The following is an 18,652-nucleotide window of genomic DNA, read 5'->3' as shown; positions in this document are numbered from 1 at the left end:
GCATTAACATTCTTAACTGTTTCTTTCCCAGATTGTATTGACATATTATATGTAATATTTTGAAACCAAAACATGACCATAGTTGGACAAGACCAAATCGTATATGCTAAAAAGCTTTCAGTTGTGTTCCAATATCCAATACTCCACAAAACATCCAAAATCCAGCCCTTTTTAAATACTCTTCAAATAATTGCAACCTATGACCATCATTTGTGTTGTAAATATTGTACTTTTGATGTATTCTTTTTTCTTTTTCTTTTATGTACACTGAGAGCATATGCACCAAAACAAATTCCTTGTGTGTCCAATCACACTTGGCCAATAAAATTCTATTCTATTCTATTCTATTCTATTCTATTCTATTCTATTCTATTCTATTCTATTCTATTCTATTCTATTCTATTCTATAAAGGTGAAATAACCCTTTTTGATTAATCAGCTTCATTTTAAAATCAGAAACAGTATACTTTACATTTCTTACCAAACAGATACATTGATTCGTCAAAAGTAAACATTCTAAGTGCTGAAGCATCTGGGCCATACCGTTTAGTCAATACATGTTTCAGCTGTATCTCTTGCCAAGTAAGTGTTATGGATAACTCATATGCAGAACACAACCTCTCTTTTAAACAACAATTGGAAACCAACCAATTCAAAGTATTGATGTAGGAGAAATGCACGCAGAGCTGGGAGGCAGACTTAAACAAATCATTTAACCTAGAGTCATTAGGTTTCCACAAATGGTCTAAGTCCTCTTGAATTCTGCTGGCCATTATCTGGGGTGATTTTAATATTGAACTTTGGTTGACTAGATTCTTGCATATAGGCTTGAGCAATGATTGTAGGAGAACAGCCTGGTTCTGATTCTTTGCACCTGACATTAATCTTGTCAACTAAAGTTCAGTACTCAATTAATAAGGGTCAGTGGAGTTCAAGAAGGGTTGGACTTAGACCATTTATGGCCCTTTAATGACTCAAAGCTGATGATGGACTTAATCTCCCCAGTTCTGCCCACTGTTCTGCCCACTGTTCTCCTACAATTTATACTATGGGCTCCCGTCACTTCAATAAAATGGCTTAGGGCCCGGGTACTTACGGGACCGCCTGCTGTTACCACATGCCTCCCACCGACCCGTGCGCTCTCACAGAGAGGGTCTTCTCAGGGTGCCGTCTGCCAAGCAGTGTCGGCTGGAGGCCCCCAGGGGAAGGGCCTTCTCTGTGGGAGCACCTACTCTCTGGAACGAACTTCCCCCCGATTTACGCCAATTGCCCGACCTTCGGACCTTTCGCCGGGAACTGAAAACTTATTTATTTATCCAAGCCGGACTGGCCTGATTTTTAAATTTTAAATTTTTAAATTTTAATATTTTATTGGGTATTTTATATGGTCAATTGGACGGTTTTAATTTCGGCCTTTATTGAATAAGTTTTTTAATTGTTATTTTAGTGTGTATATTAATTGTTTTAATGTAGGCTGTACACCGCCCTGAGTCCTTCGGGAGAAGGGCGGTATAAATAAATAAATAAATAAATAAATAAATAAATAAATAAATAAATAAATAAATAAATAAATAAATAAATAAATAAATAAAAATATCTTCACCACTATTTTCAAATCCAAGTTATTCCATAATGCTAAATTATCTTGTGATTTGGGATTAAAACATAACCACTTGCCTGCTAATAACCAAATACATTTAGAAGCTTATAAACTTGTTTAATATACCAGGGCCCTAAAACTAGCAAAGATTTCAGGTGTATGTTGCATATTAGCTCTCCAAATAGCCCTAAAGAGGGTAGTATTAATAAAAGGTCTGATTCCACAAAATATAGAATAAAAGCTCAACAATATAATTGAAAGTCTGTCAAGTTGAAGTAACCTCTGTTCAGCCAACAGTTTAGCCAGCCATAAAATCATTCTTATTCATTTATATTTAAATATCATAATAATATTCAGTTTACTCCAGAGACTTAATGGAAGTTTCAGCCATTGAGTTACATCTACTGAAATTGTTTTTATACATTTAGACATGTTGAATTCAACATATTATGATATATTTCAGAAAGTATTTAATGCAGACAAGGGCATTACTTGTTTTGGTCTTCTGCCTTCAAGTCAATGTTGACTCCTGGTCATTGCTTGGACATGTCCTAGCAGTTTTCTTGACCAGATTTCTCAGAAGTTGTTTGCTATTTCTTCCTTCCTAGGTGAAAACCCATAACAACAAAAAAATACAATCTGAACCATATCAAAGGATTTTTTCCTCAGTTTCCAACAAAACTTGGGATCGAGTTCAAGCTATATACCCCAAATTCTTTCTTCAGCAGTTTCGTTGTCTTGAGTTCCTTATACTTGAATTAAATCCCAAAGGAAGAATGTCCTCCCAGGTGACATATACTCAGCTACTTGCACAGAGAATAAAACAAATTGCTTTCATTCCACTCTACACATTCCTAACATTATTTCTGTCTCAAAATATCCAAGGAACAATGTTGCTTCATGACTCACTGTTGAGGAAACAGAGACTGCCAAACACAACTTGATTCTAATCTGTTAGATAAAGGAAATTGGATCATGTTCATTACAGATGAGAATGTGTGCCAATTTCATCACTCAGTCCTTGAAAAATATGTGCTTTTCACAGCCTGTCTGCTAATTGGGACAATATTTCCGATATTGAGAAATGCTTTCCTTTACATACTCCCATTTTTTGCCAGTCCAGCCCACCGAGAAAACCAGTTTTTTTCTGCATTCCAAAGTTAGTCTTTTTTCTAGACTAGCAATATCCAATTCCTGAAACCATTCTTAAAACATATGAAGAACAGTTGCAGGAATTAGGTATGGCTAGTCTACAGAAACAAAGGACTAGGAGGAACATGACAGCAGTCATGTCAGAGAAGGGAGTCAACCTATTCTTCAAAGCACCAGAAGGCAAGAGAAGAAACAATGGATGGAAACTAATCAAAGAGAGAAGCAACCTAGAAATAAGGAGGAATTTCCTGACAATGTGAACAATTAATCAGTGGAAGGGCTTGCCTTCAGAAGTTGTGGGTGCGCCATCCCTGGAGGTCTTTAAGAAGAGATTGGACAGCCACTTTTCTGAATATGGTTTCCTGACTGAGCAGGGGGTTGGACTAGAAGACCTCAGAGATCCCTTCCAGTTCTATTATGATTGATTGATGGATTGAAAGAGTATGTTTGATGGCCAATTTGGTCTTCTTGGGACATATGTTGAACCTCTGGTTACCTGGATGAAACCAACATTTTCTTGGATAGAAAAATACTCCTTTTGCTTCTATTAAGAATCATATTAAGTGAATGGCTAAATGCAGAGTCTGCTATATGTTGCCAAGACAACAGTTCTTTATAATGATTGACAGGCTGTCTTAGAAATAGCTGGCTGAAAATTACCATAATGTATAGTTAGGGGAATAAATCTAGATTGCTGTAAGAGAAATATCAGAAGGAACCCATGAAGGAAAATGTTCCGATGGACTTTATTGGTAATTTCAGCCTTTCACTTCAAGGTGTCATGCTCCAAAATCCATTACAAGATTTGTTCCTTGAGATCAAGAGGGGAATTCACATTTATTGACAATATAAAAATAGACATGAATTAATATGGGCATTTTGAGTATATGTTCATATCTGTGCTTTTTTGAGACCATACATTTAGGTAGGAAAGTCATAAAAACACATAAAAATAGGAAAAGTGGCTGATATATAAATAAAAGTAAGTGTTACAATGGTCCCTTTCATAGAGTGGTGTATGAGGATTTTCATGCAAGGAACCAAAAGTCCAAATGGGGATATTGGACTACAATTCCCATAATATCCAACATTTGACAATGCTAGCTTGACATGGTGAAATGCAGAATCTGAATATACCTAATGAATATCAGGGGAGAGTTGCTGTTAGCCCCTATAGGTCCTTCTATGCTGTATCTGTTAAGGCTTATCTCAATATTTATGGTGCACAGCAATTTTGTGTTGATTGTATAGATTTACAAAACTAATTTACTGAATGAAAATAGTCCCTTTTTTTTGGACCACACCCATCTCCATAATAAAAAGCACAAGTTTTAACTTGGCACCTAAAGTCAGGATAAGAAGCAACGGATGGAAACATATTAAAGAGTGATCCACTCTAAAGAGAAATTTTCTGGCAGTGAGAACAATCAATCCATGGAATGGGTTACCTCCAGAAATTGTGAGTGCTCCATCACTGAAGGTTTTGCAGAGCCATTTCTCTAGAATGGTATGGGGTCAGCTTCTTAAGCAGGGGGTTGGACTAGAAGATCTACAAAATCCCTTCAAATTCTATTATTCTGTTATTTTGTTGTTGTTTTCAGCTTTCATAATAATTTCTTCGGCATCCTCTTCCAGATTATGATTAACACAAGTTCCTGTTACTATTTAAGTAGGCAATTAGTTATTGTTGTCAGCAACTCTCCATATATTAATCACATAAGTCAATTACCATGGGCTGAGTCTCTCAACACGATTAATCAAAGTGTTTTAATCATAAGAAGGGTTTAGGACAAGCGAGCCATTGATAATACACAAAGTCTATTTTGTGTTGGAAAAAGCCCCAACCGAGCCTTTTCTTCAAACTGAATCCATATGTTTTGCAGTCCCTCCAATATTTGCACGTGCTGAAGCAACACTTTTGTATATTTACCTGTGGGTGCTATGTCTTTAGCTTTAAGCTTTAGCTTTAACAAATCCAGCCCATCTCATGTTAATCTTCTGGTGCAAACTAATGACAATGGGTCAATTAATATGCCCAGGAAATCAATTGGAGAGTCTCCTATGATTTGATTGTGAAAATAGGGTCCTTTTTGTGTGACAGCAAGTCTGTATTTCCTTGCCACATTGCCTCTTTCATGTATAAAGTAAGGGAGAGGTTAGTTGCAGGCAAATCTTTTGTCCAGAAAAAAAAGTAGGAAGATGGAGTGTAGAACTGTCATTTAATGACAGTTCAAAGTTACAATAACATTGAAAAAAGCGACGGGACCATTTCCCCCACTTATGACCGTTGCAGCATCCCCAGGGTCACCTGATTTACATTCAGATGCTTGACTACTGACTCACATTAATAATGATTGCAAGGTCCCGGGGTCATGTGATCCCCTTTTGTGACCTTCTGACAAGCCATTTAACTGCTGCAGTGATTCACTTAACAAACACGACAAGAAAAGTCATAAAATGGGGCAAAACTCACTTAACAAATGTTTTACTCAGCACCATAAATTTTGGGCTCAATTGTGGTCATAAGTTGAGGACTACCTGTAATAGTTTTATAAATACTTTTTTATGATAATGTACCTTTTCAGAAACCAACCCGTATATAATTATTAAGTGTGAGAACAGCAAGATTCGGTCTCACTCTCAGAAAGGCACTGGGACTGCTGTTTTCAACACCCAGGCTGTTTTCTACAAAAGGAAGGTTGATAGCCCCATTATTGTCCAGGTAAGAGAATCAATGTGATCTATATTTGCACTACTTTTGTGCTTAATAATATATGTTTATTTCATTTATTTATTAAATTTGTTTGCCATCCATCTTACCATGAGATTTTAACACCATTTTATACCAATATGGTGGTGAGAACAAGAACTTGGATCAGGATTGGGCAGGAGGGGGAACCCAGATTTAAATCCAGCCCTTGTCCTGCATTTAAATCTGGGTGTTTGGCTTCCGGTTGACATCGTGGTGATACAGACACAGAGGAATGGGTCTCCATGTTCCCTGTGCTGAATTCTTCATGTTTGTGGGTTCCGGAGGGAGCCTAAGCCACCCTGAAGGGGCAGTGAAGCAAAAAGGAGTACCTGGTGAAGTCAGGGAGAGTCACAGCTCTCCTGTCCAGCCTAGGGTTTTTCTTCCCACTCAGCCACGGAAAGAAGAAGCAGCAGCCTATAGATGGCCGCTTCAAAGCTGGAACAACTGAAGAATAAAAGCTAAGACTGGTGCTGGAGAGAAGAAGGTGAGCTATGGTGGAACTGGGGGAGAGGATTTTTCTTTCATCTTAAATTTAACCCCAAGAAATAACCAGAACTATTTGCCCAAAATTGAGCAGAATTTAATTTTGCCCAAAATTAAAGCGGTGCCTAAGCATTTTGGGACATTTTGGAAAAAAAAAAAAAGTACCTAACCGGAAATGAAAGCTGTAGGAGAATAAACAACAGATTATGAAATAAACAGACTCTTAAACTGGGAAGAAGTGTTACTGGGAAGATACTTTTAAACATTGGATTTATCTATCTATCTTATCTATCTATCTATCTATCTATCTATCTATCTATCTATCTATCTATCTATCTATCTATCTATATAAAACTTACTCTGCTTTGATATTTGCCATACAACCCAAACAAGAATGGACTAGTAAACCAGTAAACTGAAATTTAAATGGAGAGTACCACCTGCTGACAAAAACTACAAGGAAGTGATTTAAGTAAAAAGACATTGAACACTATATTAGAGTATTGAATTTGCAAAGAGGATATATAAAGTTTTTTGATAACCTCTGGGGACTATTTGAATGGAAGTGAGTGTTAACTAATGAGATATAAAGAATTGGGACTAGTGTACTCCTTGAAGGGTAGTTTAAAGACTAAATAAATAATTCTTGGACTGTTGGATAAAAATCAACCCTCTTAAAAAATAAAATAAGATACTGAAGAAGGAGAAATGAGTGGAATTGTCTAGGAGATGGAATTACTTTATCAAAATATAGAAGATATTATGGACAAAGGATTTAAGGATATTATGAAAAAAAATGGAAAACACTATACAAGAGATGATGATTACGGATCGAGAAACCCATGAAAGGGTCGAGCCAGAAGAAGAAATAAAGAAGGAAAAAGACAAGGAGGAGATTATAACAAAAATAATAATGATTCATGAATTAAACCGAGGGAAAACATATTAAAAGAGTTGGAAAATATGTCTCAAACGGAAGCAGGGACCTCGGTAAAAATTTTAGATTAGAAATTAGACAGGAAAGAAAGAAAAAGCTTTTTAATACAGGGTTATATGATTAAAAGCTATAGTAAGAGATAGAAATAAAAGGAATATTAATGTATTACATTTTTATTTGATAAAATGAAAGTAATAATGAGAAATAGGTGGAATAATTGAATAATGATAAACTGTAACCTACTATAGATGTGTATTGTTATGGGAATTTCACAAGTTGATTGAATGTAATACTAATGTTTAATTTGATCAGTTTCGTTTGTATTGTAATGTAAAAAATAGAATCAGTCAGTTTTTCTCAACCCAATCTGTCCAACAAGCCAAATTTCAGGAACTGGGTATGTCTAGTTTAATGAAAAAAAGGTGACATGATAGTAGCGTTCCAATATTTGAGGGGCTGCCCCAAAGGAAGAGGGGTCAACTTATTCTCCAGAGCACCTGAAGGCAGGGCAAAAAGAAATGGATGGAAACTGAACAAAGAGAAAAGCAACCTATGCTGTAGAACTGAGGAGAAATTTCCTGATAGTTAGAACAATTAACCAGCAGAACAACTTGCCTTCAGAGGTTGTGGATGCTCCAACACTGGAGGTTTTTAAGAAGAGATTGGATGGTCATTTGTCAGGAATGGTGTAAGGTCTCTTGCTTGAGCAGGGAGTTGGACTAGAGGACCTTCAAGGTCCCTTCCAACTCTGTTATTCTGTTAATTCAACGCTTCCTAGCATCCCTCACTGGTATTTAAAATTTAAACACTGCTGGATTTTTACAAAGCGAAAGGCAACTGAGTTGTATTTTTATACAGGGAAATCTGCCAGGAGCTATCTGGCAGCAGCCTCAGTGCTGACAAGAGGAAGAGAGAGTAGAATGTTGCCAGGTTTCTCCACAGAGATGTGTTTTTTTTTTTCTATGAGTACTGACACCCTGGATGCCCTTTGAGTTGGAATAGTCACTGCATGCAGTTGCGAGATGGTCGTTCAGAATTTTTTTTTTTTACTTTTTAATCCTGAAAAATGCAGGAAGGCTTCTAAATCCTTTGCCTATATGTTGCATTCCCACCAGAAAATCTCTCCAATCTGCTGACATCCAGAAAGAATACAGGTAGTCCTCAACTTAGAACAGTTCATTTAGTGACCAACCCAAAAGTGACTTTGGGTTGTTTTTCACACAACAAACTTTCGCAAAGTTTGATTGCTGCAACATCTCCATGGTCACGTGATCAAAATTCAGAAACTTGGCAACTGACTCATATTTATGACCGTTGCAGTGTCCTGGAGTCAAGTGATCTGCTTTTGTGACCTTTTGACAAGCAAAGTCAATGGGGAAACCAGATTCGCTGTACAACCATGATACTAACTTAACAACTACAGTGATTCATTTAAGTTTCACTCCTTAGGGTAATGCAGGTAGTCCTCGATTTACAACCACAATTGAGTCCAACATTTTGGTTGTTAAGCAAGGCAGTTAAATGAATTGTGCCTCCTTTTATGACCTTTTTTGCCACCGTTGTTAGGCAAATCACTGCAGCTGTTAAGTGAATTGTGCAGTCATTAAGCAAATTTAACTTCCCTTATGGACTTTGCTTATCCAAAGCCAGCTGGGAAGGTTACAAATGGTGATCACATCTGGGACATTGCAACTGTCCTAAATACATACCAGTTGCCAAGCATCAAAATTTTGATCTCACAGCTATGGCAATGCTGCAGCAGTCATAAGTGTGAGAAACAATCATAAGTCACTTTTTTCAGTGCTGTTGTAATTTTGAATGGTCACTGAGTGAATGGTTGTAAATAGAGAACTGCCTTAAAATGCTAGATTCCAAAATTATTAATAGTAGTAAAACAGTGGTCAGCAAGACTCCACCAAGTCAACTGCAGCCCCTAGTAAGTTCCTGGACATATCCATGCAATTGCCTTGGTATGATCCAGAATTGGTGCGCCATTTTTTGCAGGGTCTTGTTCTGGCTTTCAAATCTTATCTCCCATCCCTACATTAATCCCATCTACAAGATGCAAATGATTATCATGATTCCATTACAGTTAAATAAATCCAATTACACTGTTAAGAAAACAGTTTTTCAACCCCAGCGAATTTGGGCAAAGTTTGAACTCTTCTGGATGAGGACTTTTGCAGTGGACAATACCCTTTTAAGGCAATGGTAGATTTTTCTTTGTCTTCTCTTCACTTTAGGTCTGGCACAATGCTTTCTTTGACCGATTCCTGGGAGAAGTCCGGCTGTCTGGGTCACCCGATAACCCTCGGGACCTTCAGAAGTACCAACTCCATGGCAGAGGCCAGCAAGAAGCAAAAGTACCAGGTCAAATCACTATCAAGATACTTTCCAGCAATGACCTGGTGGAGCTATGAGTTGCAGAGACTGATAGACCCCAAGAGAAAGGCCTTTTGCACACATGTGAATGTTGCTGTTAGAATCCCTTCTTTGGTCTGTAATCGCTGGGTTGCAAATGGACAATACAAAGAGAGAGATTCTCTTTGTAAAGAGAGACAGGTGGGACCGGATTGTCACGATGTGATGAGCTCCTTTTTCTTCTTCCCTCTCTTCAGATGGCATTTACTTTACAAATTGTAATCGGTGCTAATGTTATAACTTTTCAGGCTTTGGGTTAGAAAAATAGGATGATGTCACAGAGCTAACCAGGGTAGGTTCCAAATTCAACTCCTGAATAACTTCACATCAATTTTCTCAGTGGAAGTAGATCGTTGTTTGGGTCAGCTGAGTTACTTTTGGGATGAAATATCAGCTTTGTCCCAAATCTTGCCAGAACTAGGAAGAGCCCATTCTTCTTTCTGCATCTTCAGAATTGATGCAGCCACTGAATAAGTGATGTGGTATTTGACGTGTGAGATGACACATCCCATGATGGAAGGCTTAATTGTACTTGAGCCAAATAATAATAGTCACATAAAAGGAAATCTGTTCTCTAACAGTTGCCATTTTTTTTTATGAACAGGTAGTCCTCAACTTACGACACTAGTTGGGAGCATCAAATTCGTTGTTAAATGGTGCACTCATTAAGTGAAGCACCACACTCAATCTCACAACCTTTTTGCCACAGTTGCTAAGCAAAACATTGTGTGATTGCAATTTGCAACCTTCCCTGCTAGCTTCCTTGTTGACATTTGCCAGCTGGGAAGGTTGCAAATGGTGATCACATGATCCCAGGATGCTACAGCCATCCTAAATGCACAACAGTTGCCAAGTTGCCTAAATCACAAGCACGTAATTATGGGGGCACTGCGATGGTCATAAAGGACTGGTCATAAATCACGTTTTCAACACTGTTGTAACTTTGAATGGCCGTTAAACAAATCATCATAAGTCAAAGATTACTTTTATATGTAGGACAATAGTTCATTGGACCTACAGTGGGAATCGCCCTCAAGCAGAGAATCACCCCAAACATTCCTGCTGATGGGACGAGAGGGAGAAATCAGGGCTGTTTTTGGGGGGGGGTGTCCCAAAGAAGCCTTGTCTCTTCACATTCCAGGGGTTTTTCAACATCTGGGATATATTTTCAGGGAGATTCTGAAAAGGATGGGGGTAGAGAGAAAGGACCTGTCAGTCCTGCCACAACTTAAGCCTCTAAATAGAAATAATCATTGGCTCCATTTGTTGAGGAAAGTATAGTTTAGTAGAGGTCGAGTGTATTGCAATAATGCAAAGCCAGAACTGAGAATCCCACGCCAAAATCCCTAAATTCAACTTTCCCCTCCCTTAGCTGTCTCTCATTGCCCACCCCCATATAACCAATCAGGTTCAGGTTAGGTATTTTCATAACAGTCAATTAAAGCATAGTTTAGTATGCAGCTCCCTCTTTCTCCCAGCTGGGTGACCTTGAGGCAGCATCTTAAGGAGATACAGCACTTACTTTCCCCAAGCATTCCACCCCCTTCATTCTCCCTCCCCACAGTTCATGGCAGTCTGTCACCACATATCAGTGAAGCACAAGGAAGCATAAAGTGGCAAGTGACAGGACCCAAGCACATCTAATGAGAGAATTCCCCTGCTCCATTCAAAGTCTGCATTAAATGAAAGGTGTCCTCTTATTGCTCCAACATTATGGTGGATTCATGTCAATGCACAGAAATAATATCTATACTTTGCACTTTTCACTCCTGTCAGAGCAAGTCTCTACATAGAATGAATGTATTTAAACGCACATAGTATATTTTAATAAACTTATTAAATATCTAGAATAATATATTCTGTTATTAGCATCCTCTAGGTGAGTTATAAAAATAGGCATTTATGTTGCACTTTTTATAAACACAAAGCACATATATTATTCAAGCATTCTTTATGTAGATTGTATAACAAATGTACTTCTCTTTGTATTATTTATGCCCATACTGCAGATGGAAAAAAGGGAAGATTGAGCTTACTTGCTAAGGAAGTACTGTTTGTTTTAATACAGACGCACAATAAAATTTTGAAACTGAATTCAGTGCTGATCCCTTCCTATGTAATTGATGGTGGCATTTTGGCTTAGATTTTAACTAGCGGGGCATCTGAACAAAGGATGCTATGATAGGATTCCAATTTTTCTTACAATTTTTGTTGGTATTTGCCTCCTTCAGGGCTCCCCTTTTATAACTTCACTGGGAGTATTTAAAAGTATTAAATACACTTCCTGGTATTCTCTGTTTTGAATAAGCTACCAACATACTTGGAATGTTTTGAAATACAGTGTCAAAAACTTCCCTTGAGTTGATTCTCCTGGGATCTTATTACACAGTAATGACTTTTAATTTTCTGATACAAAAAGTCTCTAACTAAAACTAAAGTGTCAAGTGCAGGAAGCCCAGGTTGTTCAAATGAATATAGGTTTATTGTAAGCTAACACTCTCTACAAGAATCTGAAATACTAATGGTCAAAGTGAATTGGTGGAGTCAATGGAATTTAAGATGGGCTGGATTTAGGTCTCTTGTGGGTGCGAAGGGACTCATGACTGATGATGTGCTTGACCCCTCCCTTGGGCTCAGCCTGGTCATCTCCTACAAAAAGTCCATTACAGGTTAAAGCAGGCAAATGGTATCAAAACCTTGCACTATTTAGCATGGCACAGTATTCATACAAGGGACTTATTAGAGTGTGCACTATCATGGAAAGAATTTGTAAAAAGGTGCCGTAGAATGTACAGAAGTGCAAAATTAATTTCTGTCCGTATCTTTTAAAGTAGCTGCATCTTCTCTTCTGATCACTCAGCTTCTGATCACTCATGAGCTGGCAACCAGACTGATTTTTCCATGCCCATATACTACAAAGCACTCTTTTGGAACTGAATCCAAAGCATTGCAATCCTAAAAACTAGCATATTTCTATTTGCTTCCCAGGTTAATCTGAATTATCTCCAGGTGGCAGGAATCCGTACAGTCTGCTTCAAAGAGTCTCCTACTACTTCCTCAATTGTTCATAGTTAATGTTTGACAGATATTTAAGAACATCTGGGCTAAGCTGATTTGATATCTAATTTATAAAACATTGTTGGTCAAATAAATTTAGGAATGTATCTTTTCCTAAGAGAGGGGTAGCATCATATTCACAATATCTGTAAGGTATCTTTGTTAACTTTTGCTACTTTGTTTTCCTGCCTATCTAAGTGCTATAGCCTGGGATTTCTGATTCTAGCACATTCAACTAGTGGGCGTCTCAGCTCTACATTCCACTAATATAGTATATTTAAAGTTAAACAAGGAATGAAGGTGGTTTTCCACCATTCTGCTATAAACATCTCATTCCCAGAATTTTGTTTGTTTGTTTGGCCTAGGACCAAATTTTCTTAGAGATTTTCCATAGCCAATTGACCAATGATCTCTTCTAACCTCTGAGTGGGTGAGTCCTCTGTCACTTCAGAATCAGCATCAATCCAACGAAGTCAGGATGCCCATATAAATATTTGCATTCAGTTTCTCATTCATTGGTGGGCATGAAAAACCAAATCTCTTATCTTATTTGCAAGGCTCAGAGCTGACAGATTTAGTTCTTTCCTGACTGGATGCAAGGGCTAATCTGAATTGATTTGTATTCTCCTAGTAGGAAAATATGAGCCAGCAATGTGCTGCAGTTGCCAAAAAAGTCAATGCAGTCCTAGGCTGCATTAACAGAGGGATCATATGAAGTGTTAGTATTGCTCTATAAAGTCTTGGTAAGACAACATTTGGAATATTGCATCCAGTTTTGGTCACCACATTATAAAAAAGATGTTGAGACTCTAGAGAGAGTGCAGAGAAGAGCTACCAAAATGATTAGGGGGCTGAAGACATATGAAGAATGGTTGCAAGAATTGGTTAACCAAGCAACCTAGAACTAAGGAGAAATTTCGTGACAGTGAGAACAATTAACTGATGGAAAGGCTTGCCTTTACAAGTTATGAGTGCTCCATCACTGGAGGCTTTTAAGAAGAGCGTAGACAGCCATTTGTCTAAAATAGTATAGAGGATTGGACTAGAAGACCACCTATTCTTGCTTCTTTGTATTCATATTAATGGTTTCTCCACCAGAGCTGAACGCTACTTGTGCTGTAGTCGTTGGCACTGATCTGGAGCAATCCCTGTGTGAATGATACAATCATGTTACCACAGTTTGCAATGCCTCCCCCACCCCCATTTCTGGCATTTACTTCTGGTTTCTAGCAGAAAACACCCATTGGAAAAATGGATTTATTTATTGACTATGGTATACACTTAAGAGCTGCTGCAAATAAATATATATCTGTATCTATATCATCTATATATCTACTGTATCTATCTTTCTATCTATCTATCTATCTATCTATCATCTATCTATCATCTATCTATCATCAGGTTTGGTCATGTGATGCCTTGACCAATGAGTTAGGATTGCAATTTCTTACTCAATTACATTCGTAAATTGGGGACTACCTGTACTTGGTTGTTTTAGCACTATGGATTTACATGCGTGTAAATGAGCAAACTAAAGAATAAAACTTGAGTTTGAGTTTTTTTGGGGGGATATATTCTTACATTTAATGGATTTTAGAGCAAATCCACTAAATCAGCATGCTGAACTTTCTTTTCCATGATCCCAATCTAAATATTTGTCTACGGAGATTCTCAGTCCTCCAGGTCATGGTTGTCCCAAAGGTGCTTTTTCAAGAGGCAACTAAACTTCCTTTGTTTTTTCTTGAAGACGTATTGCTTCTCATACAAGAAGCTTCTTGGGTGAGAAGCAAAATGTTTTCATGAAAAAACAAAAAAAGTCCAGTTGCCTCTTGAAAAAGCACCTTTGGGATATATAATATTATATGTGGCCACACAGGGGCAGCCTTACTCTACTACAATTTCTCATCTCCCCAGTTCCTAAAGCCATTTTTATCCCCAACAGCAGAAGCAACAGAACCTGGCAAAAATACATTCAAGACTTGATACATGTTTATCAAATCATATGATTTTAATCAGCGGACTAGCTGCTCCCAATTTCTCATTTCAACAAAGAATGCTCTATTCCTGTATATTTCAAGGATCCGATTTTTGTTTTTGCTCATCTTCAAAGACAGAAAGTTTTCAAGCCCTTTTGCATAACAGAATCTGTAATGCAGGAGGAGGCAATTTTCCATGATTTTTATCTGAGCTTTCTATCTTCTCTCTCACTTGGCACACCTCCTGGAATGGCTGTTTTCTTCCAACCATGCAAAAGTATCCTTTTTGTTACACTCCAGGCTCAGTAAGTCGTTTTCTATATATTATTCAACATCATATCAGCATCTTTAAGAAACAGTAACATCATAACACAGTTGGCAGGCAGCTTGGAGGTTTTCTAGCCCTACCCCTGCTCAAACAGGAGACTCTATACCATTCTGGGCAAATAGCTGTCTAATCTCTTCCTAAAAGCCTCTAGTGATGAAGCATCCACAATTGCTGAATGCAAGCTGTTCCACTGGTTAATTGTTCTCACTGTCAAGAAATATCTCCATATTTCTAGGTTGGATCTCTCCTTGGTTAGTTTCCATCCATTGTTTCTTATCCTACCTTCATGTGCTTTGGAAAATAGGTTGACCCTCTCTTCTTTGGGGCAGCCCCTCAAATATTGAAAATCATGTCACCCCTAGTCCTTCTCTTCATTAGATTAGACATACCCAATTGCTATAACCATTCATCATATGTTTTATTCTCCAGTCCTCAAATCATCTGTGTTGCTTTTCTCTGCACTTTTTCAAGTGTCTCAATATCTTTTTATATGGTGGTGATAGATGCAGTATTCCAAGTACGGACTTAAGCCTTAAGTCTCTTTCCAAAATCGTCTTAATCGTCATAGATTAAGAACCTGTAGTGGAAATTTTGAGCAGTTTGGAGAACCGGTAGGGGAAATTTTGAGTAGTTCAGAGAAGTTCAGAGAACCAGCAAATACCACCTCTGGCTGGCCCCAGAGTGGGGTGGGAATGGAGATTTTGCAATATCCTTCCCCAGGAGTGGGATGGGAATGGAGATTTTGCAATATCCTTTCCCCAGGAGTGGGGTGGGAATGGAGATTTTGCAATATCCTTCCCCTGGAATGGGGTGGGAATGGAGGTTTTGCAATATCCTTCCCCTGCCATGCCCACCAAGCCACGCCCACCAAGCCACGGCCACAGATCCAGCAGTAAAAAAAATTGGATTTCACCACTGAGTAAAAGGCCATTTGCATCTATAGACAGAGATGTGTTACCTCCTTATAAGTGAAGATCACCCCTGCATATTGAACAGTAAATGTAGAGATCCCCAAAATGAACCCGACTCAGTTACCGTCCTGAGAAACTGAAAAAGCCCTAAAAGGAGAATATTCTATCTAATGAATTACTTGTTGTCCTATTTTCCATATTAATCTCTTTGCCTTCAAGCACTAGAGTGACAGAGAATGCTATCCTGAATGTCAAATCATCTTTGATGCCATTGTTAGTATCAGAATTGGCAAAGGGTCCCTACTTTTTTCCTGAAATAAATGTCACACTGCAGACATCCAGCTCAGCATGAGAGGATAAAATTCCTGCAGGTAAGAAAGGAAGGAACTGTATGATTTGTGCTTTGAGCTGATGATGATGGTACCCACGTCAATAACTTAGATCTGAGAAACCTAAGCAGAGCCTGAAGTCCAGACAGTCTTTTGACCCAATTGAAAACCTTCTGTTTTTCAAACATTTCCCAAGCTAAAGATCAGCAAAACACATGAATAGAATGAAGACTAATCCTTAATAATATACCAGTCTGCCCTAATGTGATTCCAATTATCAATTAGATTCAGAACATTGATTTGGTTTAATTGGGTTTCCAAACTGAACTGCCAGACGAGGTTGAGGAAATTCAAATTGCCAAATTGATGGGAACTGAAAGAAAAATACTCTTAGATCATCTTTCATTACTTAACATTACATGGACTGATCCACACAGTTATAGTAGCAATGTGGTTTATCTCTGTCCTCTTATGAAATGGTTTTTCAGCTTCACAACCTAAGATTAAAGCCTTGTTTGTTTGTTTGTTGTTTGTTTGTGGTGGTTTTGTTCAAGTAGTAAACATGGGGGGAGGAGAGAGAGGGGAGATAGATAGATAGATAGATAGATAGATAGATAGATAGATAGATAGATAGATAGATAGATAGATAGATAGATAGATAGATAGATAATATTGATAGATTGATGAGAGAGAGACAGAGAGACAGAGAGACAGACAGACAGACATCAGGTATATGAGAATATAGTTTTTTGCAACAGTTTCAGCAGAGGATAACCATATTTCATTGTAATCATCCATTTATAAATCTACATCACATTGTCATTAATGGTAAGTAACAGCAGGTTCACGGAGTAATTGGGGCCATAAATTTATCTTCCCAGTGTTGAAGGACTCAGCTCTTAGCCATAAGAAAAGCGGGGGAGATCCGTTTCACAGTCATTAATTTCTATTTAATAGCATAGCATAGATCAGCATTGTGTTAGTTCAGAATGCGGCTGCGCGGGTGATAGAGGGAGCCCCTCGTGGCTCCCGTGTGACACATATCCTGCGCAGACTGCACTGGCTACCTGTGGCCTTCCGGGTGCGCTTCAAGGTTTTGGTAACCATCTTTAAAGCGCTCCATGGCATAGGGCCGGGTTACTTACGGGACCGCCTACTGCTACCGAATACCTCCCACCGACCTGTGCACTCTCATAGAGAGGGACTCCTCAGGGTGCCGTCGGCTAGGCAGTGCCGTCTGGCGACACCCAGGGGAAGGGCCTTCTCTGTGGGGGCTCCCACCCTCTGGAACGAACTCCCCCCAGGACTTCGTCAACTTCCGGACCTCCGAACCTTCCGTCGCGAGCTTAAAACACATTTATTCATCTGCGCAGGACTGGATTAGATTTTAAATTTATACTGGTTTTAAATGGGTTTTATTATTTATATTGCTTTTAATAATTCGGCCATGTAGAATAAGTTTTTTAACTGTTATTTTATTCTGTATTTATATGTGCTTTTTACTTGCCTGTGAACCGCCCTGAGTCCCCTGGGAGATAGGGCGGTATATAAATGTGATAAAATAAATAAATAAAATAAATAAATAAATCATAGACATTGATTTGAGGTACTGACAGAATTTAATATTTTCAGATATCTATGATTTGGCAGGTTTTGGATGAGAGTCATATGACCAGAAAGCTTCATCTGTGGAACATTTTGTTTTGCAGGGCAGACCCGCTCCCCATCTTTTATAACAGCTTTCCCCAAATTGATAAGTTTCATATGTATTAGTGATGGGAATATTCTTGACCACATATGAAGGGTTCTCTCTGAAGAAGGTTGGACAAGTGAAATCACAGACGTTCAATATCAGATTGTCCAATACTTTGGGTGATCCATACTTTTTACAAAGTCAGTTTCTTCACTATCAGAAACAGCATTGGAAGCTACCTTAAACCAAGCTTCAGTGTTCCTTGGGGGAAAATGAGATTGTTCTAAGAAGTTGCAAGAGAGAGATTTTGTTCATGCCTCAACATATATGAAGAACTCTTTGGATTACAAATTGCTGCTCAGCCATAATGTGTGCAGTAGTCACTGGAAAATGTTTTTTCCTCAACGTTTTGCAGTTTCGGGTAATTCTATGCTTTCTTACCAGGAGACAATGGAAGACGGGGGTCTGGCATGTTGTCATCCATGGGGTCACAAAGAGTCAGACACAACTTACCATAGCAACTGAATAACAACAACATCCTTTCTTAGCATTCTATTTTGACCCATATCAGTTACAGTTCCCCAGCAAATATTATGAGGGGGTTGGTTATCTTCAAATCTTTTGAAAACGAAATTCAGGAGACAATCTTCTCAAGATCTTATTAGGTACAAAGATTGCCTTTTCCCATTTCCCTTTGAATGAAATACCCCCCCCACACACACACTTCAGTAGACAGGAGCAGGGAGCCTAAGGTTTCCCTATTAGCAATTCACATCATAGCTTGGAATCTGGGTGAAAACCAAGCTACTTGTGACAAGTTAACACCATTTTTTTTTAGTAAGCAGCTTGTCCTCTACCATCCAATGACTAATCCTGACCAATTGTTAGAACAGCTATTAGTATTGAAAAGATTATATATATAGTCACTCACATCCAAATAAGCAATCATTCTGGGAAACTGGGGTGTTGAGGATAAAGATTTACCAATAATTTCTCCTCCTCCCCCTCCTCCT

General features: G+C 38.3%; 1 protein-coding gene across 2 annotated transcripts in view; it reads left to right on the top strand.

Annotated features, from left to right (window-relative positions):
• The window catches only part of CAPN6 (calpain 6), an 80,767-nt gene extending 69,328 nt beyond the window's left edge, over positions 1–11,439 (top strand). The window contains exons 12-13 of one of the 2 annotated variants that reach the window (XM_058197003.1): positions 5,338–5,474; positions 9,168–11,439. In XM_058197003.1, coding sequence (XP_058052986.1) covers positions 5,338–5,474; positions 9,168–9,344 — 314 coding nt within the window. In that variant the 3' untranslated portion in view covers positions 9,345–11,439. Of the gene's footprint in view, positions 1–5,337; positions 5,475–5,895; positions 6,231–9,167 lie in introns of those variants that run through there. The other variant, XM_058197004.1, reaches the window with a different exon arrangement.
• Positions 11,440–18,652: the final 7,213 nt, after the last annotated feature.

The sequence above is a fragment of the Ahaetulla prasina genome, chromosome 11 (assembly GCF_028640845.1).
Source record: "Ahaetulla prasina isolate Xishuangbanna chromosome 11, ASM2864084v1, whole genome shotgun sequence".
Classification (NCBI taxonomy): Eukaryota; Metazoa; Chordata; class Lepidosauria; order Squamata; family Colubridae; genus Ahaetulla; species Ahaetulla prasina.
This window is presented reverse-complemented; position numbering and strand designations above follow the sequence as displayed.